General features: G+C 42.4%; 7 protein-coding genes across 13 annotated transcripts in view; 4 read left to right on the top strand and 3 right to left on the bottom strand.

Annotated features, from left to right (window-relative positions):
* Positions 1-50: 50 nt before the first annotated feature.
* LOC119548177 (etoposide-induced protein 2.4 homolog) lies at positions 51-2,731 on the bottom strand. Of its 2 annotated transcripts, none has more exons than XM_037855292.1 (5): positions 2,587-2,731; positions 2,337-2,374; positions 1,970-2,268; positions 1,214-1,888; positions 51-965 (listed from the first exon to the last, which is right to left on the bottom strand). In XM_037855292.1, the coding sequence occupies exons 2-5, from the start codon at positions 2,349-2,351 to the stop codon at positions 461-463; spliced, it is 1,494 nt and encodes a 497-aa protein (XP_037711220.1). In that variant the 5' UTR covers positions 2,352-2,374; positions 2,587-2,731; the 3' UTR covers positions 51-460. The 2 variants fall into 2 exon arrangements, with proteins under 2 accessions (XP_037711220.1, XP_037711219.1); XM_037855291.1 differs by having other exon boundaries at positions 2,337-2,521; positions 2,587-2,727.
* Positions 2,732-3,160: 429 nt separating this feature from the next.
* Positions 3,161-7,469, top strand: LOC119546097 (major facilitator superfamily domain-containing protein 1). The gene is made up of 7 exons (XM_037852180.1): positions 3,161-3,215; positions 3,815-4,323; positions 5,516-6,043; positions 6,212-6,689; positions 6,751-6,869; positions 6,927-7,026; positions 7,172-7,469. The coding sequence occupies exons 2-7, from the start codon at positions 4,116-4,118 to the stop codon at positions 7,227-7,229; spliced, it is 1,491 nt and encodes a 496-aa protein (XP_037708108.1). The 5' UTR covers positions 3,161-3,215; positions 3,815-4,115; the 3' UTR covers positions 7,230-7,469.
* A 52-nt stretch (positions 7,470-7,521) lies between these two features.
* LOC119546096 (eukaryotic translation initiation factor 4E-binding protein Mextli) lies at positions 7,522-14,285 on the bottom strand. Of its 3 annotated transcripts, XM_037852178.1 has the most exons (10): positions 14,221-14,285; positions 12,289-12,862; positions 11,805-12,126; positions 11,638-11,709; positions 11,301-11,361; positions 10,544-10,881; positions 10,404-10,477; positions 9,940-10,342; positions 9,737-9,855; positions 7,522-8,416 (listed from the first exon to the last, which is right to left on the bottom strand). In XM_037852178.1, the coding sequence occupies exons 2-10, from the start codon at positions 12,688-12,690 to the stop codon at positions 8,303-8,305; spliced, it is 1,905 nt and encodes a 634-aa protein (XP_037708106.1). In that variant the 5' UTR covers positions 12,691-12,862; positions 14,221-14,285; the 3' UTR covers positions 7,522-8,302. The 3 variants fall into 3 exon arrangements, with proteins under 3 accessions (XP_037708106.1, XP_037708105.1, XP_037708107.1); XM_037852177.1 differs by having other exon boundaries at positions 10,404-10,881; XM_037852179.1 differs by lacking the exon at positions 11,638-11,709 and having other exon boundaries at positions 10,404-10,881.
* A 587-nt stretch (positions 14,286-14,872) lies between these two features.
* LOC119547900 (putative uncharacterized protein DDB_G0284695) lies at positions 14,873-16,674 on the top strand. Its single transcript, XM_037854937.1, has one exon. The coding sequence runs from the start codon at positions 14,954-14,956 to the stop codon at positions 16,493-16,495; it is 1,542 nt and encodes a 513-aa protein (XP_037710865.1). The 5' UTR covers positions 14,873-14,953; the 3' UTR covers positions 16,496-16,674.
* On the bottom strand, positions 16,602-17,574 carry LOC119547901 (28S ribosomal protein S2, mitochondrial). Its single transcript, XM_037854938.1, has 2 exons — positions 17,505-17,574; positions 16,602-17,447 (listed from the first exon to the last, which is right to left on the bottom strand). Exons 1-2 carry the CDS (start codon positions 17,527-17,529, stop codon positions 16,675-16,677), a joined length of 798 nt encoding a protein of 265 aa, XP_037710866.1. The 5' UTR covers positions 17,530-17,574; the 3' UTR covers positions 16,602-16,674.
* Positions 17,575-17,838: 264 nt separating this feature from the next.
* Positions 17,839-19,842, top strand: LOC119548410 (vacuolar fusion protein MON1 homolog A). The gene is made up of 3 exons (XM_037855649.1): positions 17,839-18,539; positions 18,604-18,755; positions 18,812-19,842. The coding sequence occupies exons 1-3, from the start codon at positions 17,950-17,952 to the stop codon at positions 19,651-19,653; spliced, it is 1,584 nt and encodes a 527-aa protein (XP_037711577.1). The 5' UTR covers positions 17,839-17,949; the 3' UTR covers positions 19,654-19,842.
* A 385-nt stretch (positions 19,843-20,227) lies between these two features.
* Positions 20,228-26,976, top strand: part of LOC119548712 (probable G-protein coupled receptor 158) — a 36,286-nt gene continuing 29,537 nt past the window's right edge. For all 4 annotated transcript variants that reach the window (XM_037856177.1, XM_037856181.1, XM_037856179.1 and 1 more), the window contains exons 1-2: positions 20,228-20,361; positions 22,060-22,442. The gene's annotated coding sequence lies outside the window, so the exon portion shown is untranslated. The remainder of the gene's footprint in view (positions 20,362-22,059; positions 22,443-26,976) is intronic.

The following is a 26,976-nucleotide window of genomic DNA, read 5'->3' as shown; positions in this document are numbered from 1 at the left end:
ACCCAGACAAATCTACTGATAACGCTGAAACAATCGCAGCAACAACAACATTTGACGAAAGTACAAAATTATTTTTATTTTTGATTAATTATACATTAAACGAACTTTATGCCCGACGTAATTTCTAGTGTAGAGCATGCACCCTACGAGCAAAAATTAAAAAGAAAAACGCCGCCTAAAATAAACATCTAAACGATTCTGCAGCAGTTGCGCGAGCCGCATTTCAGATATAGCCACTCTCTCCCTATATATATATAGTCATGCCCCGATGCGAATGGGGCGTTGTGTTGCTGGTGGCGGTGTCGACTAGCGAACATTGTCATTATGCGTAGACCTATAGTTATCTTTAACTTACACAGTTCACGATGGTTAGATAGGTAGATGATACGTACATTACACAGATCGAATTATATATATATATGTATAGCTAAAGCCTACGTTGCGTGTATAAGCATAAATCTCACAAGTTCCAGTCATCGGGCCCCGACTCCTGGCGTATCACGGGCGGGGTGAGCGGCACTCTCGGTGCCCCGGGCACAGGAGTGGGCACAAGGGGCGCTGCTCCGCGCAGCGAGCTCCCGTAGTAAGGCGGTGGCCGGTGGCTATTGATGCTCGGCGAGTTCGAGCTGTGCGTGGACGAGGCAGAGGAGTCGCGCACTCGCCCTGCATCGAAAACAGGCGCCTGGGCATAGCGATGCGGGTGTCCCAGTTGCGGCGTCTGTGACCGCGAATGGGAGCGATCCCGTCGCATCAGCTGCTCCTGATGCAGTCGTTGCTGCTGCACATATTGCTGCTTGCGCTGCTTGAGGAGCTGCTCGTCCCGCTGGAGCAGTCGCTGGCGCTGCTGCAGCTCATATTGCTGCCGCTGCATGGCACTCAGCCGGTTGGCCTTGCTCCACGGATTGCCGCCGAAGCAGAGGTTCGAAATGAAGACCACCGGCGAGAAGAGACGCAGCGAGATCTCACTAGACGGAAGTCAAATTTTTAGTTATTTATATTTATAGCTAGGGTACAGAAGAGCTTCTCTAAATCGAATTTTTACTAGTAACAAAGGAAAAGGGGTGGTTTAGATTTCATTCAAGGTATATACATAAATAGAATGAACCAATCTGAAGATTAAAATGTTAGCTAAGGACACTCTAAAGTTAAAGTGTTACTTTGGCCAATTCGACTTAGTGGAGCTGGACTGTGTTACCAAACCGAAATATCTTACGTAGTGTCCACAATGGGCTTCGCCTCATTGCCGCTGAGTATAAACAGGGGGAAAAATATTGAGAAGATGCAGCTGCTGACGATCACCGAGCTGGAGAGGTTCGTCAGCACGGTGAGCGGTATGCCGAAACCGAAGAAGTAGGGCCAATTCTTCTCGATGTAGGTGAGCCGTCGATGCAGCTCCCAGCCCATGTTGAACCACTTGTACTCGAAGGAGTACAGCGAATAGAGCAGGCACAGATGCACGAAGCACAGCCCAGAGCCCACATACTTGACGGGCACCAGATTAACCAGCATGCTCTGGACCAGGAACAGCATCTGCACTACCATACTGAACAGGAAGTCGGCCACCAGTTTGCTAATCCCTGGAATCAGCTGCGGGCGACCCTTCCTCACGCGATAGGCGGCATTGGCTATGTCCGCGAACCACAGAGAGCTCACAATCTTGGAGAGCATGAAAATGGGCAGCACCCACATCATGCCGAAGAGCAGCGACAGGATGGGATGCAGCCAGCCCCAGACCACGGGCAGGGTTTCCGATTGTGCTCCATAGAAGATGGTGAGGCAGAACTTGAGTGTGGGCAGTAGGGCGGACTCGAACAGGACGATGCTCAGCCAGGTGAAGCCGCCGTTGAGCATGCAGCACTTGAACAGCTTCTTAGCGATCTTTTTCTCCCTGTATGCGTGTGGCGGGATTATAAATCAAATGCGCAATTAATGTATTTATAAGTGCGCTGGTTCTTTGTTTGTCACCTACCCCTGAGGCTGCTGCTCCTGGGCGTTGGTCTTCTTGCCCAGGATCTTCTCCAGCGTCCGCTCGTCGGCGTTCTCCTCCGCCTGCTTGGCGTACTCCTCGCGGATCATGGCTGCCGCGGAACTGGGCACTGGTGACGGTGATCTCCTTGCTCGTTCATAGCGATCCTTGTCGGTGCGACGCATCTGGTGGCGGTGCTCCTGCTCGGCATTCTGGCGATTCACCTCGTCGTCGATGTGCAGGACCAGTGTCATGCCACGTATGCTGTCCCACAGGCCGTACAGAATGCCCAGGGTGATGTTCTATGTTAGATGTACAACGCATTTAGTAAAGGGCCCCATTGTTTGTGGGAATCGCAGCTGAATCTCACCTTTATCGCCGCCATCTCGCGTGGACAGACCTTAGTTCCTGGTCGGGGGCATTACGAAATGGACATGCAAGCATACGAAACGTGTTTAGCTACTCGGGAGCGTATCAAAATGTGGCAGTGGGTCTTTGAATAAATTTGCGTTGTGCTGTGCGAGACGAAGACAAAACATCGTTGGCGCCTTTACACTGCACAAAATAGCGAGTGCCCTGGTGATCTAACTGAATTTGTCTTCTCTGCTACTTTCACTTACATACTTATCGCTGTGCCTTTAGTTGTTGATTGAATTGTGGGCGTGTGCAGGACCTAAAAACCATTGAACTTTGTGCTGAATTTAATAATAATAATAGTTGTTTTGCTTGGTGTAAAATCACACGGTTGCCACCTGATGCGCAAGGGGCGTTTAGCAACACTGGTCAGTGATGCGTGGGAGGGCAGTGCTGCCAACTATCGATAGTATATACCGTTATGAGATGACAATCGTTGAAATGATTTGTGCTTATAATATTTAAATAAAATACTTTGAGATGATTTAAATAATTGTTCAATTAAACGAAGTTTATATGCATTGAAAAACTCCCATTTTAACTAGATATTTTATAAGTTCTTACCTTTGTATAATTCTACAACAGGTTGTATTTTGTCGCTCTTAGAAAATATGGTTTTTATCTTTTCGATAACTTTTGCGCTAATCATATAATATATGATTATTATTTTTTTAGTACTCACATCAACAAGTTCGTAGTGAATAATAACGGTACTCGATAACGATATGATATATCGATAACTAAATTGCGATGTGGCAGTCCCATCCCTACAGCTACAGGTAAGGAAATCAGGTATAACGAACATTCTTCTCCTGACAGGGGACAGAAATAAACCGTAAGTCCTCAACTTGTTGAATATATAGTAGGCATAATTCGTCTTGCTAATCACAATACATTTTTGATTATCAAAATAGAATTCAAGAAGTAATGAGTAAAGTTTTTGGTCGACTCATAAGCCCGCCACAATCGCAATTTAAAAATATAAAACGTAAATAATGCAAAATAAGACCGTGGACTAGTGATTAATTAGTGTGTGACTTTGTTCTTTGAGTTCGATAACAGAGGATTTGGTTTATAATCCCCCTTTTTTTGTTGATATACGGAAATTACATATGCATGTTTATTGACATTTGTGTATGTATCGAAATATGTGGGATTAAGACGTTTTCAATACGCAAATAACGTAAAGGAAAACCTTAAATCAGGTGTCAACCGAATGTTATGCGCATGCAAGCGCTTAATTGATTACCCATTTTACCGTTAGTCAACAAACGGGCGACAAGATCTGTCGTGTTTACCCAGCAAACACATACAAATGCACAGGCACCCACCCGTGACATTTTCCATACGCTTGTGTGCGTGTGTGGATGTGTGTGTCTGCCTGGAAAATAAACTGCGTGAAATGCAATTTTCAATCTTGGCTTTTCATTGCAGATTAACCGTAACATCCCCCCATCCAGCCATTCCATTATTCCATCATCTCTGTGTGGGAATAATCAATACTGCACATATACTGAGCCAGCGGCAACAAAAGCAAAAACAACAAGAAATAATGGTGTGGTCTAGTGATAAGCAACAACAGTAGGGCCACAGCCCGGCCCCACCCCCTCCGCCCACCGCCCACCGACGCCCGAGCAGGAATTCCAACAGGAGGAGTCACAAAAAGCAATTACCATCGCACAACTCAAATTTCCTGTCATTCCTCCATCATTCCGGGCGACAGAAAGTGGAAATAATGTCACGCGAGGAGCGCAAACCCATCGTGGACACCTCGAACAGCAGCAGTTCCAGCAGCGGCGATGATGAGGTGCATCCGGTGGTGCGACGACGCAGTACCCGGGACACGGAGCTGGCTGGTCCCCAGAAGGATGCAGGGTGCTGCGATCCCTCGAGCACGCCGCACCGATTCCTGGCCCTGCTCTTCATGTGCCTCCTGGGTTTTGGTAAGTCGATGTCAATATATACCCTATTCAGAACCATGGGATAGTCAAGATCCTAACTTAAAGAAATTTCGTAATTTAAATGTCTAAAACTGTAGTAACAATTAAATTTAAATTGCTAGTCTACATTTTTTAAAATTGTATACATTTATGAGTATTTTAAAATGTATTATTACTTTAGGGAAATACGTAAAAGTTCCACTTCCTTACTTATAAAAAATAAGAAATGCCATATGTAGCTACTGGTTCAACAAATATTTCGACAACAATTTTTAAAAAAATTTTGATTTAAGTTTTAAAATGAAATGAACCTTATATTTAATAATATCGGGCTATGATGAATGTTATTATTTAAATATTGCCATTAAATGAATCTAATCTTAAATAATATCGGTTTTTGATACATTTTTAAAAATTGAATACTTTATAAGTGTATTTAAGTAATATTACTGTAGGGAAATATTAATTCATCTTCTTAAGTTATGAAAAACTGGAAATATCATATGTACTATTTGGTTCTATAAAGATTTCATCAAAAATTGTTTGAATTAAATAAAACCAACTATTTTTATTTAAGTTTTAAAATTAAATGAACCAAATATTTAATAATAATGATGAATATTATTATTTAAATATTGCAATTAAATGAATCTAATCTTAAATAATATCGGTTTTTGATAAATATTTCCGAGTGTCTGTCCTGGAATTGGCTTTTCGAACTGTTTTGAACTAAACAAAACCATGTATTTTGATTTAAGTAATAAGGTTAAATGAACGTACTATTTAATAATATCGGGCTATGGTGAATATTATTATTTAAATATTGCCATTAAATAAATCTGATATTATATAATATTGATTTTTGATATATGATATATGTCTGTCCTGGAAATCGGCTCGGAAACCTTGTTTTCGAACTGTTTTGATCTAAATAAAACCATCTATTTTGATTTAAGTGTTAAAATTAAATGAACCTAATATTGAATAATATTGGGCTATGATGAATACTATTATTTAGATATTGCCATTAAATACATCTATTTTTAAATAATATCGGTTTTTGATAAATATTTCCGAGTGTCTGTCCTGAAAATCGACTCGGAAATATATGTTTTCGAAATATAATTTCAAATAGATATTTATCCGAAATAAATAGCAAAAAGCTTAATATATAATCTTTTCATCTCTTTTACAGGTTCCTATTTTTGCTACGATAACCCCGGTGCCCTGCAGGACGTATTCCAGAAGGAACTCGACCTCAGCTCCACTGAGTTCACGCTGATCTACTCCATCTACTCGTGGCCAAACATCGTGCTCTGCTTTGTGGGCGGCTTCCTTATCGACCGGGTGTTCGGAATCCGTCTGGGCACCATTATCTACATGCTGATCGTGCTCGTTGGCCAGCTGATCTTCGCCACCGGCGGAGTGCTGGGTCACTTCTGGTTGATGATCGTGGGACGCTTTGTGTTCGGCATCGGGGCTGAGTCGCTGGCTGTGGCCCAAAACAGCTACGCGGTGCTGTGGTTCAAGGGCAAGGAGCTGAACATGGTCTTCGGACTGCAATTGTCGGTGGCTCGCTTCGGCAGCACCGTCAACTTTTGGATAATGCAACCTCTATATGGCTACGTATCGAAATCGTACTCTGGATACAAGGGTCTGGGAGTGGCCCTGTTCCTGGCTTCTTCCACGTGTGTGATGTCGTTGATCTGCACCTTGATTCTGGGTAGGATATCTTTTTACAAGATCCTTTATAAGAATTTAATATAATATCATTATATTAATATATAGTATATCATTTTGCAATATCCTTTTTAAGAACTTATTATAATATCATTATGTTAATCTATAGGATATCATTTGTATAAGAATTTAATATTATATCTCCTTTTAGGTTGGATGGACAAGCGTGCGGAAAGGATTCTTAAGCGTAATAATAATCCTGGTGGGGAGATTGCCAAGCTCAGCGACATCGTCACCTTTAAGCTGGACTTTTGGATGGTGTCGGTGGTCTGTGTGGCCTATTATGTGGCCATCTTTCCCTTTGTCGCCTTGGGCCAGGCCTTCTTTGTCAGCAACTTCCACATGACCCCGGATGAGGCGAACACGGTCAACTCGATTGTCTACCTGATCTCCGCCATAGCATCGCCCCTGTTTGGCTTCGTAATCGACAAGGTTGGAAGGAATGTGACTTGGGTGTTTTGTGCCACCATCTCCACGCTGCTGGCCCACTTCCTGCTGACCTTCACCCACTGGGATCCGTACATCGGGATGAGCATCATGGGTTTGTCCTATTCCATGTTGGCGGCTAGTCTGTGGCCTCTGGTTTCGTTGATTGTGCCCGAATATCAACTGGGCACGGCATATGGCTTGTAAGTTTATTTGCTGATCGATGTTGGGATAGATTTAAGTCCTTAATGGTTACCTTTTCAGCTGTCAGTCGGTGCAGAATCTGGGACTGGCGGTGGTCACCATTGCAGCGGGCATTATTGTGGACAGCAGCGGTGGCAGTCACTTCTGGCTGCAGATATTCTTCATGTTCTTCCTGCTGAGTAAGGCTAAACTACAATCTTATAAACATTATAATTAACCCGATTATATTTTTATAGTCTCCCTGCTGGCCACCTGTGCGATTTGGGCCTACAACCGTAAGCATCAGGGCAACCTGAACATGTCACCTGCCCAGCGGGCCACATATCACACCTCGATGTACGTGAATATTGAGTCGAGTTGAGCATGCTATTGATGTCTTGATGTTGTGTTCTAATCCCCTATGATGACACACCTCCACATCCGCCTCTGACTAATTAACATTCTCTTTCTAAATGTATTTGCTTTGTGTACATGCCAAAAGCGCGATGCAGTGCCCATTCGTGAACAGGCGGCCTTTGTTGGGCAACCGAGTGCAATAGATCGATTATCTGTTACTAACCAATAACCAAATGTGATGTTAATGCCATCCCTCTATCTAAAATTGACTATGCAACACGGAGCACATTCTTTTAACCGCACAATCGTCGTGGTCGTTCGATCGTTCTAACTCCTAGCCAATATTCTATGATACATATCAAACCGTAAACTATTGTTATATTTATACTTTTTTGTTGTATATGTTGAATAAATTTATGTAAATGTACATTCACCAAATTAAATAACGAAACCAATGTGTCTGGGTTAAAGTTGGTAGATGTTAAAGATGCTGCGTTCGATCTTGATTCCATTTTATTTTCCTTGCAAATATCTTTTTGAAGAATATATTGTATTTGTACAAAATAAATAAAATAAATTAACTAAAGCATAAACAGAAATTCAAAGAATTTTGGTGTGGTTATCGTTTTGTTTTACATTTTCCACATGAATTTAACAAAAATAATATAAAAATTTCTATGATGCATAGACTAGAGAAAACAAAATACAATTTCAAATCTTAAAAAATGATATTCAGAGCAAGTCACAAAAGAATTATAAAATAATAATAAACACATAGATGAATTAATACATTTCTTTTTTTCGTTTTGAGAATTATTTGGTTGGGAGAGAAACAAAGTTGGAAAGGGATGAGAAACGAATTTGAAACTAAAAATGTGTCATTCTCTATTGAGTTACTAAAAATGCATTCCATTTAATGTGGGCCATTAAAGTTAAGGCCTTTTTCGAGCCTTTTCAGTTAGCTGCATTTTGTAAATTAGTAAATATTGGGAAGTCCGATTCCCGTTTCGCTTGAACTTAACTAAGAGCTTCGTTGAATTTTCTAGTTATTATGAAAGTTGTTGATTTTTTCGTTGGTAATTTCTAAGGTTAGTTTAGCAATGAGTTGCTTGATTTTTTGAATATTTTTTTTTTGGTCGTTTTGTTTTTGCGTTTGTTAGATGAGGCTAGGGCCAAAAGCATTGAACGATAGTCTAGCTCTGTCTGTCACCCCGGACATTTATATAGCATATGCGTATTATCTATATTGTCAGTTTGGACCGCTCCATGGGCGGGGTTATTCATCCAGGGTCTCGACCTCGTCGGCGGCCACAATGTCTCGCTTGGCGGCAGTCTTAATGCTGGCCAGATACTTCTCGGCATCGAAGCGCTGGCTCTCATCCTGCAGGTCCTGTTGTCAAAAAAGAAATAGCTTTATAATGACTTTCAAAAGAACTAGGTTTCTCAATAACAGGGCCGAGCTTACCTTGGACAAACATATGTATGTACATTTGGAACATTTAATGCCTAAGTTAGCCATTTTGGGGTGCTTTTTGGTGAGCGTGCTTTGGATGAGTTAGCAGTTCAATGGTAATACACATTTACAATGCACTGTATGCGATGTGTCAGTTAAACCCAGCCAAGCTTTGTTACGGACTTTGAAAGCCCTTATGTTTATTAGATTTTTTTTTATAAATCGTATTGAATATGTGTGTGTTTGGGGGATAAAACGCTTAAATCTAGATTTGTTACACTTGTTATAAGTCTTATTAAAACATTAATTACAGCTTTGCAAATGTTTTGGTGAATTCGAGAATGTTTGTTAATGGTTAGACGGTTCGAACCGCGTTTTCAGTTTATCTCTAGCGAAGACTTAATCTGTTTCACAGCCAAAACACAGATTCTCCCTATAGTTACATTTTTCTTTTCAGTTTAATGCATTAGATGTATCGTTACGTCTAAGACTAGCGAATAGTTTCACTTTGTAATTGGTTTGGTTTCGTTGGTATGTCTTTAAGTATATGACTGGATGATAATAAAAATGGTGTTCATTCGAATCATTATCATATTCTTCATGCTTTACGCTTGTTAATGGTTAGTAATATGAAATTATAGGAGCAAGAATACTGCTTTGTGATGACTCGAAATGAAAAGCATTGCCTATCTGTGGCTGAGATTCAATCATGATCGATACGTATTCCGGCTACGTAATCGGGGGATTTAAAAAAATTATTCGAAATTAGAAGAAAACACGATTATTGTTTGATTCTTGCTCGCACAAGGCCATGGAGAATTCATCGTCCTCGCAGTAGCGTTGGAAAATGGCCTTCACCTGGGATGCTTGATAGTTAGACTGGCGATTCTTTCCCTGTGGAGCAAGCGATCCACCCACCGTGTTGGTTATGATTTGCAATTGCTTATTATACAGGTTTCGATCGGACATGGCCGATGGCTTGGGAAGGCGACGGGTCTCGCGATCGACGATGATCCCTTTTGATTGCTTGTTAGTGATGGTTATGGGATTGTCTGCTGCTGCCGTCTCGACAGCAGCTCCTCCAACGGTGGTGCTTGTGATGTTGGTGTTTGGGGTGGAGGTTATTGTATTTATAGCTGTAGGCGCAGTCGAAATTGTTATTACTGATGGGTTAGGTGCAATGGTGGTGTTGATGAAGTCGGGGGAGTTCGAAGAGTGAGCGATACAGTCGACGGAGACATCGAGTGGCGGATTTACCTTGTTGCGCAGAATCGAGGGCGTTGTTTCCTGCATCTTTTGCCAGTCGGTGGGCAAGGCCCAGGCGTGTGGACTCTTCGAGTAGTAGATCAAGTGCTCAATATCGTAAGAGACGCGAGCTGTAGTAAGGTAATATTCATATCAGATATATAGTACTTCGTTAAATAAAACTTAAAGCCCTGAACTAAAGGATTCAATCTTACATGCATTGCTTTTCAAAGGATTAAGGCCTGCCAGTTCGTCCACATCCAACTTCTCGCGAACTCCCTTGGACTCCGGCGTGGACTCCTTGCGCGAAAAGTGGCTGCGACGCGATCTGGCCAAGCCATTCTGATTGTTAGTCGAGGATCCACCATTGGTGGGCTCTGTAAACACCTCGTCGTCGCCCTCGCCATTATTGTTGGTGGCCGAGGAGGCGGCGTAGTTCAGTCCAATGCCGCTGTCCGTGCCAGGCAGCAAAAATTGCGGTGGCCCGCCTCCGGGTAGCGGAGTCGATGGCGTTGTCACAGGGCTCACCAGAGAAGTGCCGTCGAAAGCGGCGCCAGCCTCAATGGAGGCCAGAAACTCCGAGCTGCTGAAATAGTCATCGAGGACGAGCTTGGCCACCTGGTAAGGATTATATTATATTAATAAGGGGATCAAAGGAAATGATTATGACTCCACTTACGCGCACTAGTTCGCAGCAGTCGCCGGTGATCTTGATCAGATGCTGGCCCACGTTGACCGTGAACTTGTATTCACCTACGGAAGCATCGTTTGTGGAATATGAGTGCATAAGGAGCTGCTGATTGGGACGCAAGACTTTACCGGCAGCGGCTGTCGCCTGAGCATGTGCCGCCGCTGCTGCTGCGGCTGCTACTGCGGCAACTTGCTGCTGCTGCTGCTGTTGCTGGTGGTGCGTTTGGTGGTGCACCTGCTGCGAGATCTGCTGTGCAGCAGCGGTGGCGGTCATGAAATTCTGGGCGGAGTTGAAGCTCAGCCGGTTGGCCAGACTGCTTCCGCTTGGAGTGCGCGGCTGCACGATGGCGTCGTCCGAGTTGGACGAGTTCAGCGAGGAGCACGATCCTCCGGCGCCGGGAGCGGGTTCCAGGCGGACCGGCGAGGCGTTGCGACGGATAGTGTCCTCCATCAATTGTTTGGCGTAGCTGTCGTATAAAGAAATCATATTTGAATAAGCGCGTCTAAGAATATGTCGAAATCTGAGTTTGGGACTGCCATTCGTTGACGATTTTTACGGTTAAACTTAGTGTTATGATAGTATTTTTATTAAGATGGCAACTTTAGCACACAGTTAAATACAGCAATAATAGTTCCTTGAGATATCAATAATAATAATCCTTGAAAAATACCACAAAACTTTATTACTAACAAGGACGCCAGAAAAGGTTATACGTGCTTGGTAATATTTAAAGTAAGGATAGAGCAGAAACTAGCATATGAACAAAAAAAGCAATTGTCAATTAAATATTAAATAAACATTAAATATTAATTTATGTATTGTGATAAAAAAAAAGCAAGGCTGTCCCATTTATAAAATGTTTTTAAATACATTTACATTACTCACTTAATTTTCTCCTCGGCTGGACCAGTAATCTGTACCAAACGCTCCTTGGCGCCCGGGTTGACTAATAAAGAAATTGCATTAATAAATTATGTCACGAACACCAGGTAACACACATTAAAATGAAATAATAAAATTGGTAATAAATATTTATAACATGGAAATAAAATGGTATACAAAATATAACTGATGGTAGTAAACGATATGTTTAAGTGGTATCATAAAATGGACTCATGCGAAATTTTGGTACAAGCCACCAGCCAATAATTGAGTGCAAAAAGCGTGCCAAATGAAATGCGGGTGCAATGAGGATAATTAAAACCAGCCTTCTGGGGGTTACCTCTTTGAAACGATATTATGGTTTCGCTAAGTTCCTCGATCATGTGCACGCGTCGCCCCTTGATGCCCATGACTTTGTGGCCACGGGATTTTTGGGAATACATTATTTGAAATTCATATTCAAAGATCAGTGTGTTCCGGGACACTTGATGGCCGGGGAAAACTCACCTTTGCCGGAGTCGGCGTTGCGAATCACGACCTCATCCTTGCAATACGTCTTGCCGGGAATCTTGGTCGGTTTAGGGAACTTGCCCGAGTTACGGATGACCTCACCGGGCGGCAGCAGCATGTGCTGCTGGTTGGGTGAGCCCACGGCCGCAATGGCCGCTGCTTGGGCGGCTGCGGCTGCAGAGGCCGCATTGAAGACGGCTGCAGCGGCGGCTGCGGCTCCAACATTGACACCGCCAACACCGCCGCTGAGGCCGAATGTGGGGGAGGTGCTGAAGGCGCCTGACTGAACGCCAGCATCGTACTGATATTCCGTGGGCAGCTGGAAGAGAGGATTGGTCATTAGAATCCATTTTTTAACACGCAACAATCAATTAAGATAGATTATATGAAGAAAATGTGTTAATTACATGAGAATTATTTGTTAATTTTCTAAAATCAGGCAATTAACACGTTATTTTAAGACTTTCTTTGGCAGACTCACCTCCACGTTGGAGATCTGCTGCTTGGACTTGTAGTACGCGATTGTGTCGTCATTGTCCCAGCTCTTGGCGCGCAGCTCGATCAGCTCGAGCAGCTTGAGGCGCGTCGTTATGTTCAGCCGTTCGTCCTGCGAAGCGTTGCGGAAAACGACAAAGGCCCGATCCAGTGTGTCCTTGGACACCGCCTCCAGCTGCGGTCCGTGCACCCGCAGGTTGTGCAGCAGCAGCGTGATCGAGTCCGGCGTGGTGTTGCACGACTGCAGGCCCACGGCGACGTTGTCTATCAACTGGATGAGCTCCTCGATCACCAGATAGCTGTTCTTTAACGACGATCGCGACTGTGTCTTCAGTGGGCGTGGCGCCTCAATGTTTTTCACGGCGCGTCCCAGGTGTGTGTGGGCCATTTTCGGTATTCGTTGGATTCGATAGTGTCTCAATGAAGTCTATATGTTGTCCTGCCTGTCGTCCGATTTCGCTGAGCTCAGCTAAAAGGTCTGGTTATTTGTTCGTTCGTTTGAATGTTTGCTGAAGAATTGGTGAAAAAGAAATCGTAGAAGCTTTTTTCCGCACCTCCCCCTGAAAGGAACAAGGAGATTATTTTAGTGGGTTATTTAAATTGAAGATTCTTAGGTTAATGATAATTTATTTTAATTGAATTATAGATACTTCAACCAAAAAGCCTATGCAAAAATGACAAGTGGAAAATGTCAAACAGGCGATATTGTTGAAAGAATAAAATGTAGTTGGCTAAGGGCATTAAATTCATTTTACTTCTTATTTTTATTGAAAATGTTGAAATTGGGGATCCACTCTTAACTATATAAAAATTCAAAAGACTCTGATTATAATTTATGTAAACAATTCGTACTAATATAGGGTAATCAACATAGTAAAAACTTAAATTTTCTATGTTTAGATTGGTAAAATTCTATTGAATTCGATGAAAATGAGAACTAAACATAGGAAAAGTTTGTAAGAAACCAAACATCGAGTTACAGAGAATAAACCAAAGAAAACTAATTAGTTCAGCTTAATTAAAGATAGTAATTGGATAGTTCTGAGGAAAGCTTTGAAAACCAAGACTTTTAGTTCTTGAGGATATGGATATAGCCTCATTTCTTTCTGAATCTTGAGAATTGCGACGCACAGCTCTCGTATATCTTTGGCCTTAACGATGATTCGCGCGTGTGATAAGCGGCTTTAGCTGATAACACCTGGATTTATCTATAGTTTAGTGGCCAATTAACCCATTGCTGACTCAATCGTTTCGGTGGTGCGAAGTTCCAAAAGCGAAATATGTAAATAATTAATGAAAATTGTTTGCATAAATGAGAACAACAAACGTATGGCCATTTGTGTTGTTTTTAGTTCGACTTTCGCTCCATGCGAACACATTTTTTTTATATTTTTAATATCACTTACAGTCGCTGCAGCAGCAACAGCAACAACAAAAACAGGCAACAGAAATATTACAAAAAACTGAAATTATCCGTGGGAGGGAGGGAGAGGGGGGGGACGAGAGAAAGAGAGAGGCGATCGTTCTATTGAATCATATGTCGAGAATAGCAACAACAAGAATGGCCTCTGCCGACGTCGACGCAGGCAGCGCAGCTGGCTCCCGTTGGGCGTTGAACAAAAATGCAAGTCGATTAAAGTTAAATTCGGCGACGGCGTTTAATTATTAATAAATTAAATCTCCTTTGGGCTTGAAAACTCCGCGAAATTGAGTAATATTTTGAAGGCACGGCGAGCATTTCGTTAAATTGAGCAAACTGCGCGTTTCGCTGGCGACCGACTTTCCACTCGCTTTTAAGATCTTACACTTTTCGCGCTGAGCTCTCTTTTGAGATATAGTTAGTTGGGCCCTCCACTCGGAACGCTTGTTTATTTGGTGTATTTTCCACCGAAATTCCAATTAAAATGCAAAAGCTTACCAAAACCAAAATCTCTGCGACTCGACTGCGAATGAAAATATGATGTTGCCAGCGTGCCACAAAAAGCCATTCAACGCGAGGCGTTGCCACCTGGTCGAACACGTTTATCACTATCGCTATCGGTAAAGCAATAAACTGTTCAGACAAAGACACATCTGCAGCAACGACTTTTATGAAATAATAACGAATTGTGTGGCAAAAAAAGAAGAAAGGAACAGTTGGTACACTCTTCTTTTTCTTAATTATTTTTCGGTGTGCAGACTTTTTAAAAGCCTATCAACCACGTTTGCAGGAACTCAGCTTGTAGTGAACGCTCCTTATTATTTTTCATCCATACATATTATTAAATTGTTAAATTTATTTATTTATATCACATATTTAAACATAAGATAGAGAATATATATTTTTATTCAAGTAAAATATATAGTAAACTGCATTTCAAAAACTGTATTTCATTTTAAAACTACCAAATTAATTTTTATTAAGTATTTTATATTATTAAACCACAAAACTTACTTTATTATATTGTTAATTTATTAAATACACTTAAATATAAATTTGAAAACCACAAAATATCTGAGGGAAAACTCCCCAAATTAACTATACAAAAAATCGATATCCCAGTCAATCGGAAATAATGCATTTATTTTGTCATCTCTAGCTGAGTAGAACGAATTTGTGGAAAATTGTGATTATCACAATATTTTCCCCAATTTAAGGCCACTGCTGAAAAATGTCTGAAAACGAGGCCGTGGAGGCGGCACCAGCGGACTCTGCGGAGATCAGCGAAGAATCCGGCAAGGATGAAACGCCCACGAAGCCGCTGCAAATGTCGTTTGCAGATTGGAAAAAGTGCAAGGAGGCGCTGAGACCGGACACGAGAGCCGAACCACCCCAGCGCAATTCCAACAATTATGGTCCAAATAACAATTATAATAACAATAATAATAACAACAACAACAATGGACGTAAACAGTGGGGACCCAATAACAATGGCAACTACCAAGGAGGCGGAGGACCGAACAACTTCCAGGACAGGAACAACTATCCGCCACTGAGCAGACCCCCTCCACTTCCGATGCAGCTGATGAACATGGGCTTCGGTGGCAACTTCGGACCGGGTCCGGGAGGCAACTTTGGTCCAGCTGGTCCCCCGATGGGTCCAATGGGCCCTGGTGGACCGTGTGGACCCATGGGAAATATGGGACCCAATGGTCCAATGGGTAATATGGGTCCCAATGGCCCCATGGGAAATATGGGACCCAATGGACCCATGGGCTTCGGAGGACCTGGTGGTGGCCCCGGTCCACGACGAAATCAAAACCAGCGACCGCTGCAGCCGCCTCCGTTTTGGGAGGACATGATGTCGCCACAGCACCGACCACCGCCCATACAACCGCCCATGCCCAAGTGCCCCAGCCTGTGGAATCTGGTGCCCAAGGAGCGTGCACAGGGCAACGATCGCAACAATCAGAATCAGAACAAGAAGAAGTTCAGCTCTAATAATCGGGGCAACAATGCCAAAGATTCCAAGCTAATGCCTCCGCCACCGCCGCCAAGCGATGGCAACAAATCGCAGTCGAACGGAGAGGCTCAACCTTCCAAGAAGCCCAAGCGCGCCGGCACCTTTGTCCAGATCAATGGCCAGTGGATACAGAAGCCGGAGGCACCTCCGCCACTGGATGATATTCCGACGGGTACAAAGGAGGAGCGCCAGCGTCAGTGGAAGGAGTACCGCATGGCCATGAAGCCGTTCAAGAATCGCGAGTTTCACAACTGGAAGCGAACTGTTCAGCGTTTGGGGAAGCTGCCGCGTGACCAGCTGGACGAGCAGCAGCTGGAGCGACTGATGAAGGCCGAGGAGTACATTGGCGCCCACAAAGCGATGCTTACGGTGAAGCATGCAGAGCGCTGGGTACAGCAGGATAACAAGAACGAAAAGGGTCAGGTGTTTGTGCGCAAGTCGCCCAACATTGGCTCATGGGAGGTGCCCAAGGATAAGCAACCGACCACTGGCTATGCTTCGTTGCATGAATTCAAGAAGGTTCAGATGGATAAGTTCTTTGGCCCCGGGCGTGCCATTAAGGGCGGCGCCGATCTCTCCACCCTTGGAACTTTGGCGCCACCTCCGCCGCCACCGCCAGATAATCCTCCGCAGGCGAACAACTACTGGCCGCCTACCCCTGTCAGTAATACGGGCTCCAATTCCAATCCCTCGTACTACAGCCACTACAGCAACAACTTCGTAAAGGGCGGATCTCTGCTGCCGCCCTAGAACTGCTACCAGATATTAACCCAAGGCGTGGGTTTTAACGATTCTTCAATTGCAAGGCACCTGCAACGAATTGACACATCTGCAATCCAAGGTCAGCAGTCTGCTCTTCATTGTGGGTCGACGTACATCGGTATTTGTATTCAGATAAATGTAACAACATCAACTTGACACTCTTAAAACTATTTCTTTTGCTTGCGACTGCGTCGCGGCTGGGTTTCGTCCAGGGGCGGAAGGCCAAGGATTTGGCGTCGCTCCCGCTTGCCCCGCAGAATGGCCTCCTTGAAGAGGTTACAGTACAGCTCCACCGCTGCCGGGGAGTCATCGTTGCCGGGCACCGGGTAGGTGATCAAATTGGGATTGCAGTTGCTGTCCACAATGCCGATCGTGGGAATGGCCATCTTGGCGGCATCACGCACTGCCGTGTGCTGGGACATCACATTGTTCTGTGTGTTCAGGAAGATGCAGAGATCAGGCAGCCGTGTGACCGCATCAAATTGCACATTGGCATTGGTGAAGATGCCGCCGCGCCAGAAGCGAGTGTGCGAAAACTCCCCGGCCTCCTGGGCCTTTTGCTCCACAAGATGAGAGTTCATGGCGTTGCGATTGAAGAACAGGATGATGCCATCGCGGAAGGCAATGTGGGCGGCAAAATTGAGGGCATCACGCAGGTGCGACGCCGTCTTGTCCAGATCGAAGATCAGGTGGCCCAGTCGACTGCCGAACAAGTATGGACGCATCCGGTCGTCCAGGGAGCCCTCCTTGTGGCCATAGTGCACGCGGGCGTTGAAGAGGTCGCGCACGGTGAAGAGGTTGTGCACCTGGAAGTAGTCCGGATGCTTCAGTATACGCTGCTCCACCAGGGCGATGTCCTCCGGCTCCGTTTCCGCCGCTTGCTCCGGTTGTGTGCTCTGCAGGCGTCGCGGCAGACCGCACATCTGGCCAAAACGGGGCACTGTCAAGGGGAGGCAATTATGAATCCTTTTCTTTACAATTTTTATTGATTACTTACGGTTAGTAAGTGATTTTCTCAACATTTTGGAGCGGCTCGTGTTTTCATAACCTATGTTCTTCTTCTTCTCTTTGATTTTTGTGACCAGCTGTTGGGCAGTGTTGGTTAGCGGTGTTTTAAATGTTTAAATGCAGGCGGTTTTAAAAACTTTTTAAAATTTGAAGTTTGGAAATTTAAATTAAGTCCTAAAACGAATTGGGAGATGTTTATAAAACATGAGCACTAATACTTATACCTAAACGCAAAAGGTTAATTAAAAAAAAATAAAATTATTTGCCTGATTAAAATATAGTTTTTAGGAACACCCTACTATTTCATCATCTGTTCATCTCCAGTGCTGCAAAACCCTCCACAGCCAGCTGGAACTTTCGTTGTAAACTGGTACTTTTTGCGAAATATTGGCAAATTGCAATGTTCCAACGACTGAAATAGCCGCAAAATCGATATGGAAGTAGAGCAGACGTCTATCAGATCGGACACGAACTCCACGTGCGAGTACCTGGATGCAGAGGGGGAGCCGGAGTCGCCGAGTCTCTATCAGGAGGCGGATCCCGACCAGGAGGCGGAGCAGCAGAACCATAGTATTATCTCCGAGCTGAGGGATGGCCTGTCCAGCCCACGTGACACCAGTGCCCTGAGTCCGGAGCCTGGACAGCAGAACAAAGGCCTGGCTGCCTCCGAGGAGTCACTGGCCATAAGCACCTCGACCAGTGCCAAAACAGAGGATTCCATTGGCGGACTGGAGGAGGAGTACGACTACCAGAATGACAGTCTGTGGCAGGGCCAAAAGAAGCACATCTTCATACTCAGCGAGGCGGGAAAACCCATATTCTCGCTGCACGGCAACGAGGATAAGCTGGCCACGCTTTTCGGTGTCATACAGGCGCTGGTGAGCTTCGTCCAGATGGGCCAGGATGCCATTACTTCCATTCATGCAGCCGGAATTAAGTTCGCCTTCATGCAGCGCAGCTCGCTCATCTTGGTGGCCGCCACCAGGAGCAACATGAGTGTCCAGCAGCTACAACTCCAACTGGGGTGAGTCATTTTTCTAGCTGTTGATAATAATTACAACTAATGCGGTTTCCATATTCTTCCTCAGAGATGTCTACAATCAAATACTGTCGATATTGACGTACTCACACATGACTAAGATCTTCGAGAGGCGCAAAAACTTTGATCTGAGGAGGCTGCTCTCCGGCAGCGAGCGATTGTTCTACAATCTTCTAGCGAACGATAGCAGTAGTGCCAAGAGTAAGGATGAAAACAACCAGATGTGGATCTTTATGACCTGTTCTTTCATTTTGCAGTGTCCAACAACATCTTCACGTTTTTGACCAACTCAATACGCGTCTTCCCACTGTCCACAACGATACGCACGCAAATCACCAGCGCCATCCAGAGCAACTGCTCGAAGATCAAGAATCTGGTGTTTGCCGTGCTGATAGCCAACAACAAGCTGATAGCTCTGGTGCGCATGAAGAAGTACTCCATTCATCCCGCTGATCTGCGACTGATCTTCAACCTGGTAGAGTGCTCCGAGTCGTTTAAGAGCTCGGAGAACTGGTCGCCCATCTGCCTGCCCAAGTTCGATATGAATGGGTACTTGCATGCGCATGTTTCCTACCTGGCGGATGATTGTCAGGCGTGTTTGCTTCTGCTATCCGTCGATAGAGATGCCTTCTTCACGCTGGCCGAGGCTAAGGCCAAGATTACAGAAAAGCTGAGGAAAAACCATTGCTTAGAGGCCATCAACGAAGAGCTGGATCAGCCGTTCAATGCGAAATTATACCAACAGGTCGTGGGAATCCCCGAACTGCGGCACTTTTTGTACAAGCCGAAAAGTACGGCCCAACTGCTGTGTCCCATGCTTAGGCATCCGTACAAGTCAGCGGAGGAGCTGGAGCGACTGGAGGCCATCTACTGCGACCTGCTGCACCGCATCCACAATAGTTCAAGACCGCTGAAGCTCATCTACGAGGTGAAGGAGCGCGAGGTGGTGTTGGCCTGGGCCACCGGCACCTACGAGCTGTACGCCGTTTTCGAACCGGTGGTGGACAAGGCCACCGTGATCAAGTACGTGGACAAGCTGATCAAGTGGATCGAGAAGGAGTATGATGTGTACTTCATACGTAACCATGCCACATTCTAAGCTGTACCGAGCATTTCTAGGGAATTGTGAGATATATGACTATTTTTATATTGCTCTTCTGCCAACCAATTCACGACAAAGTTGTTGTGCTGCTGCAGTTGTGACGGCGTCTGTTTAACTGATCCTTGTATACCATAATTACGCATGTACATTTGTAATTTAAAGCTCTAAGTAAATTCTAAAACTTTAGAGACAGTTTTTTTTATTATTTTGGATATTAATAGTTTGATTTGCAAGGAACTAAATTGAATTAATCAAAGCAATTATATACCATTGTGTAAAGTAGTCTAAGGGTAAGTCCAAAGCATATTACACTTAAAAGTAGTGAAAAATAATCAAGGATCTCCCTAAAAAGACTTAGGGTCCTGAAGAATGGTTTGAGTCTCCACTAGCCCAAGGCATCCTTTAAGCACGGACTGAAACCAGTCATGATATATCAGACACCCAACTTTATTTTTCCCATCACTATTTTGAGGACCAAAGGACTCTTAAAGAGCGAGCTTTTGCGGAATCAACAACTTAGCGCGCGCACTCGCATCGGCAAGGATTATGATGTGAAGGTGCTGGCGGAATACTCGGAGATACAATTGAGTACAGGACACAAACGCGAACGCACACGCTTCGATTGTGGGCGCTGCCACGGGAAAACCAAGTTGAACCAGTGCCTGCCGAAAAGAAATTGAAAAAAATAATTGCTTAAACCGAAAAGTATGTGAAAAATGTGGAAAAAAAAAGCGTGGTGGTGAAATCAAAGAAAAAACGAGTATAAAAAAGAAAATTACTGGCGTAACGGGCAGTCCTTTTTTGTATTCAACTGGCTCGAAAGGAGCAGCTTTTCAACATGCGCCACGCATTTTTTGGGTGTTAAATGCTCGTGTATCTGTCGGTTTTTGCGCGCTTAGCTCTGCGGCGGCATTAATACACACACACACACACAAACAGGACGAAATCCTGGCAGGATATACATATGCCTGTGTATGCGAGACGCCGCTGAGTTAGTTTTGCGCCCGTGTTGGTCTACCCGCTTTTACTGTGCAAATCGTTTAATTTATGAGCAAAATATATATTTATTTTTATACGCACATCTCGTGCATTCCCGTTTCGTATTCGCCTCGTTTTCGATTCCTCGTTAATTTGCCGTTCGCCTTTCGAGCCAAATTCGTAGTCCTGAATTATCAACAACAAGGAGTTCCAAAGTTTCACCTTTCCCACAAGCACAGACAAACACACACACACACACACATTCGAGGCCACAGGATGTCTTTTTGTGTATCCTAGAGTTATTTTGAAAGCAGCGCGTGTAGCAGAAAGAAGGAATAAAAAAAAAGGAGCAGGAGCAGCAGTAGGTGCAAGCCATGGATTCTATTTAACTCGGAAAAAGTTTCAGCGCCTTGGACTTTTTATGGCTCTTCTTTCGGCCTTTTCTACTTGGGCTTTAATCAACTTTTTCGGAGTGCAGCGAAATTGGCCAAATTTCATAATTGGCAACGTAAAAAAATTGGCAAGAAAGAACTGTTTTAAGAAAGTTGGAGGAAGATAAAAACTACATAATATTGTATCATAAAAAAGTAATACAATGGCTAGGAAGAAGTTTATTTTAATTAATAAAAGACTATAAAACTTTGCAAAATATATAAATTTACAAAAAAAATCCTTAAACATTGAAATAATTAATGAAACTTAGAGCTGTTTCACAAGAATGCCATGTATTGTATCAGCTTAGAGATGTTTCACAAGAATACCATGTATTGTATCAAAAAAAAAATCCTTAAACATTGAAATAATTAATGAAACCTAGAGATGTTTCACAAGAATACCATGTATTGAATCAGCTAATAATATGTATTTCATATATAATAATATGGTAAACAGGAAAGATAAAACAATCAGAGTTAGTATTTCTGCATCCTTACAGGCAATTTAGAAACAAAATAGTTTGGGCTTCGAAAAGTTTAAACTGAATAAAAACAATAACTCTGTAACTTCATCACATTATGGTATTTCACCATTATTATAAATTCTTCAACACCAGAAATATTAGCTCAGAGCCAAACTTGATCAACTCTTTTATTTTTCTTCTGCCGATTCTGATTGTTGTTATAAAAAGTTTCCGCAAAACTCTCAGAGAAATTGCAGTCCTTAAACTTTTGATTGCATACTTTCAGCAGCGGACCAGCAGTAAAAAATATCTAGATATTGATTGCATGACTTAACCCCTGGAACGTGCAGCTTACTTTTTATTTATGTCAGCACAGAGTGTTTTCAAACCAAATCAGGATATTTGTGGTTTACTTATAAGCCATCATTGTGTGTATAAATAATTCTGAGTGAACAGATAAAATATGGTGGGATTTTTCATTATGATAAGTGCTAAGTGCTATTATTATTTTTTTAATTTCAATACAGTTTTCCTGATTCAACTTGACAACTACTCGCCATCTGATGAAAGCCAAAAGCAAAATCAATACTGAAAATCAACAAATGAAAATATCAAAAGAGTGCGGCACATAATCTAATTTACCAGCCAAAAACCCTCTTCGTAAAGCCCGCGTAAAATCAACTGCAACCATCGAAATAACCCAGCTACAAGCGATACAAAATCAACAACAATTTTTCGAATTAATTTTGTTTGATGCGCGCGCTCATAAAAATTTACATAGAAAGCGGCATAAAATAAATATAAAATACAACCAGCCGAAAAGAAAAAAAAACGCGAGCGACAAAAGTGAATTGGTTAACCATGGAAAAGGCGTAACTGGCAACTGCTGACCCGGGCCCTATAACTTTAGGTTAGTATGTCGTCGCTGTCTTACTGACTTAGGATCTGGACTCCCGGAATGGGGCGACCATTTGCCTTTGAGCTTCCTTTTTCTTTAACGTTTTCTCATTTTATTTCGAGTCTCTTTTTTGTACCCAGTACTAGTACTCGTAGCATTTTTGGGGTATACTAAACTAGTGGTTCTTTATTTTAGAGCTTTAAAGATTTTGGGTTTTAACATTTTTTTGAAGCATTTAACGATTGCTAGCGGAAACCGAAATAATTTGTTATAATACAAGGATTATTAATAATGTAAAAATTAATAATACATCTTAACGTTAGAAAATAATTAAATATTTGTGAAAATAGCCTTCGGCTTAGATATATTATGGAATCAAAAATGTAGTTTCAATTATGGTAAGTTTGTTTAAAAGCTTAGGAAAGTTTTGGGTCTTTAAATCTTCAGGAATATACTGCAGAAAGTTTGTCTTATCTAACTAAGTATCATTATAAAAACTGTCCTGTAAAAAATGTGACTTATATGCTGGGTATTTTAAATATCAAACGTAACATTTCTCTTTTTTTTTGCTGCGATGCGTTGTTCGCTCGTTTTGTTTATCCTTTGGCCCCGATCAAATAGGCATCATTTGCCTGAAGGCATCTCGCAAAAGGAGGGAAAAAAGGTCCGCGACCGCATCCACCGCTTTGCCGTCGCATCCGCATCCTTGCCCGCTTCCACTTTCACATCCACATCCACATCCTCATCCACATCCACATCCACAACCCCATCCGCGTCCGCGTCCGCGTCCATGTCCTCGGCAGTGACAGCAATTTGAGCGACAGACAGTTGATGACTGTGTTGACAGGAGCGGGAAATCTTCGATATGGAACCGGGAGGTCGGGCCATCTCGGGCCATCGCTTCTCTATATATCCCAGTGTCCTGGGCGATATTAACCCTATTTTTGTCGTAAATTAATTACGAGCAGCAGATGGAGGGACGTGGACGTAAACGAGAATAAAGACGAGAAGGAGGCCGAGGACAAGTTGGGTACGGAAATAGGCACGCACAATTTTTATGAAATTTAATATTGAGCGGTCAAAGCGAAAAGGAAAAGATAGAAGGTCTTTATGGCTTGGGGATGAAGATATAATCTTAATAGTTTGGGTCTATGATAGTGTACTGGGTGTCCTTTATTTCGCATTAAATATCCATCAAGGCATCAAAGTGTTCAAAGCTAAGTACTTTGTTTGCTAACGGGCATCTAAATAATAATATTGATAGAGTACTAACAAACTTGGTACAAATATTATTATAAATACTCAGTATATCATCAAAACAATTAAATATTTTCTTATATATGTCGGGTTAATTCTTAAAAAAAATAAGTATACGTCCAGTAGGACATTCATATGGCCACAATTTAACATGAATTTATGTCAGACACAACATATTTTAATGCGAGCAATATTTCAATGGGAGCCCAAAAGGTTGGCCATTTATTTTATTTTGTTTGTTTTCAATTTGTTGGCCACTTCAGTAGTTGCTTTCTTATGTAGCCCCCACTTTTTTGCCCACACTCGCATAACTCCAGACCATATATCATCGGATCCTGCGACTTCCGGTTGTCGCTGTTGGCATTTGCCATTCCCACTGTCTATTTATAGGCGCCGCTCACGCAGTCACCATCACATAAACCCTGCCACGCCCACTCGCACTCCCGGTTCCAATCCTTCATCGCCTCCCACAATGCAAAGAAAATTGAAAAGTAAATTATGTGTATTTTTTTGTATTTTCTTTCCACTCGGACTTATGGCGGCTTTGTTTGTCAGCACATGTGAGGGAATAGGCCAGGACTATTTCCCACAGAGCTCCACGTGCAATTCCTCAACGCAACCACACACCTCTCAGCCCAACCCCATCTTTCATACTTTTTCTCCTTATCGTAGTCTTACACAGGACATACAGGTGCGGTACAAATTATAGACATTTTGTAATATCCTAAGTGGAAATTGGGTTTGATTCGATTAAAGTGGGTAAATCTGGATTCCAAATATTTTTATAAAAATTACAGTATCTTAATTTTATGATTTTTAAAAGTTCCATGGCATCTGTTGTGCTGATGGTATTGAGTTTTTTTACAAGATATCATGGTTATAACTTCAAAGCCTAAGAGGGAGGGTTTTTTTTATAGATATTGGGTGTGGAAGTTATACACAGAGAAAACTATCTAAGAACATTGTTCATGAATTGAGAACATTCGTTCTCGAAATGGTGAGAAGAGAAAAGTTATATTGAGTTTATTCAACAACTTTTTGTTAAGTATACACTAAGGACTGAACTATTTGTTTGTTTGTACTTAAATACCGCCAATTCAACTTGATTCGAGCAAAATTAAAACATTTTCATCTTAAAAATGTCGTTCTATTTTTAACAACATTTTCAACTCAGATGAGAACGTCAGAATTTTCTCTCTGTATGTTCTAATGTGCTACATATTTTTTGAAATTTTAAAAATCATATAAAGTTTTCCTTGAAGACATTAGTCTCAACACATCATAACGTATAAGGAAAGAAAATTATTAAGTAATAATCTGTTGTAGCGTATAAATTATATTAAATCCAGTTCCATTAATTCATTTTAAATCGATGTATTTTCCCATTTGGTAGCTAGTTTGCTAACCGCAGCTGTGTGCCTGGTATTGTGGGGAATTTATTGAATTTTTATTGGATTTCTGTGCCGGGCCGTGCTGGCTGCTGTGTACTCGTTAGGCGTGGCATAATTCATTATGTTGACTCACCAACACCCACAGCCGCATCCACATCCACATCCACATCCTGGCCAAAGTCCTGGCCACAGAAACACCCCCTTTCGTCACAAGCCTCCACTAATGACGTGCCGCGTGCTTTGCATATTAATGCACAAAACGGTCCTGCATTCCGTTGGCAGCTCAATTTACGATTTAAAGAGCCATCACAGGACTTAATATTGTTTTTCTGGTGAAAAAGGGGCGAGGTCCTTTTCAAGGACACGCTCTGTGATTAGCACGGCTTTCGAAAGGGGAATTATTACGCTGCAAAGATCAAAACCGGTTTGCCAGGGCAGCGAACTGCCAAGCTCACCTTTTCATATCAAAGCAAAGCAATTTTGGGCAGTCAAATGTGTGCAGGGATATGCGAGGATTTTGTATATATAAAGATGTATGTATGTACCGGAATAACCACCCTGCAGAGTTGTCCTTGGCGTTGGGTTTCTGGAAGGATAGATAGGAAGATCCGGAAAATACAAGATTGTATTACAGTTCAGCAATTGTCTAATAAAACCAAACAAGCGCATGAAGACTTATATTTTATATCCTCTCGTATGCAATTCATTTAATCTGAATTAAGCTTCAGTAAACTAAATAGAAGCCTACTACAATTCAATTTGTTATGCAAAATTCTACTTGGTAATTTAATTGTTGACTTTGATTTTAATCTTTAAAATGACTAATGGGGTGTGTTTGTTTAAATGGAAAATAAACAGAAGCAGCCAACACTTTAATGGGACTTATTTTAAATCATGTATCAACAAGTTTTTATTTAGAAAAACAAGGAATATGATGATAAATATTTGATTTTTTCTTATATATTATATTATTTATTTATTTAGTTCATTATTTATTTATCTATTTACCAATAATATGAAAATCAGTATGTAAATATACGTTTTTCTTAAGATAAATGAATCATAATACCTAAAAAATATAGTTTTATAATTGAAATGAAAGTGGTTTGTTTTAAATCAGCCATTAACACATTATTTATTTAACAAAAAAAGGTTGTTGCACATTATAAATTGTATCGGGAAACTAAAGTTTCTTACCTATGTTTATTATATGATATGTTAACCATATTAGAAAAATAGAAAATTCAGACAACAAATGAGGTCTTAGAAATCAATTTCTAAAGTACAACTTGTGAATCAACTGTTATGTTTTTTCCATATTTATGGGGTTTCGGATATATACTCTCTATATATAGTTAAATTTAACCCCAATCTCGAATTGGTATAATTGCTGGGCAGCGATCTTCCAGCTGGTTGCCCAACCAAACCGAAGCTATCTTCAACTTCCCGTTTGCACATGCACGACTATTTACATATCTGCGCTCTATATTCATTTCCATTTCCATTTCGGCTGGCAAACTTTTGCCTTTGGCCCGAACTTTGGGCCAGGAGAAAAGTTTGGCCAAACAGTGGGACCATGTCGCCTGGACAAAAAAGTTTTCGGGGGATGAAATTGGGCAATATTACTCGTAGGCAGTTGCCTCGCATTTCTAAGCAAACGTTTAATATTCACGCTTGAGCGCATTTCCAGCGGCGGGAAAACGAAGGGTGGTGGCTCCTGGTAGTATTCCTATTCCTATTGGTAGGAAAATGTGTGAACTGCTTGACGCTTATCTGTATGCCTTGGCCATGGCGTTTTGACCAAATTTTATTGCCTGTTTCCAGGCCAAACGCTTCGTTTCTGCTCAAGTGAACCCGGTCGTAATGTTCCGGTTCCGAAGCTCGGCTGTTATGCAATT

This window comes from Drosophila subpulchrella, chromosome 2L (genome assembly GCF_014743375.2).
Source record: "Drosophila subpulchrella strain 33 F10 #4 breed RU33 chromosome 2L, RU_Dsub_v1.1 Primary Assembly, whole genome shotgun sequence".
Lineage (NCBI taxonomy): Eukaryota > Metazoa > Arthropoda > Insecta > Diptera > Drosophilidae > Drosophila > Drosophila subpulchrella.
Note: the sequence above shows the minus strand (reverse complement) of the source record. Positions and strands in the feature narration are given on the sequence as shown.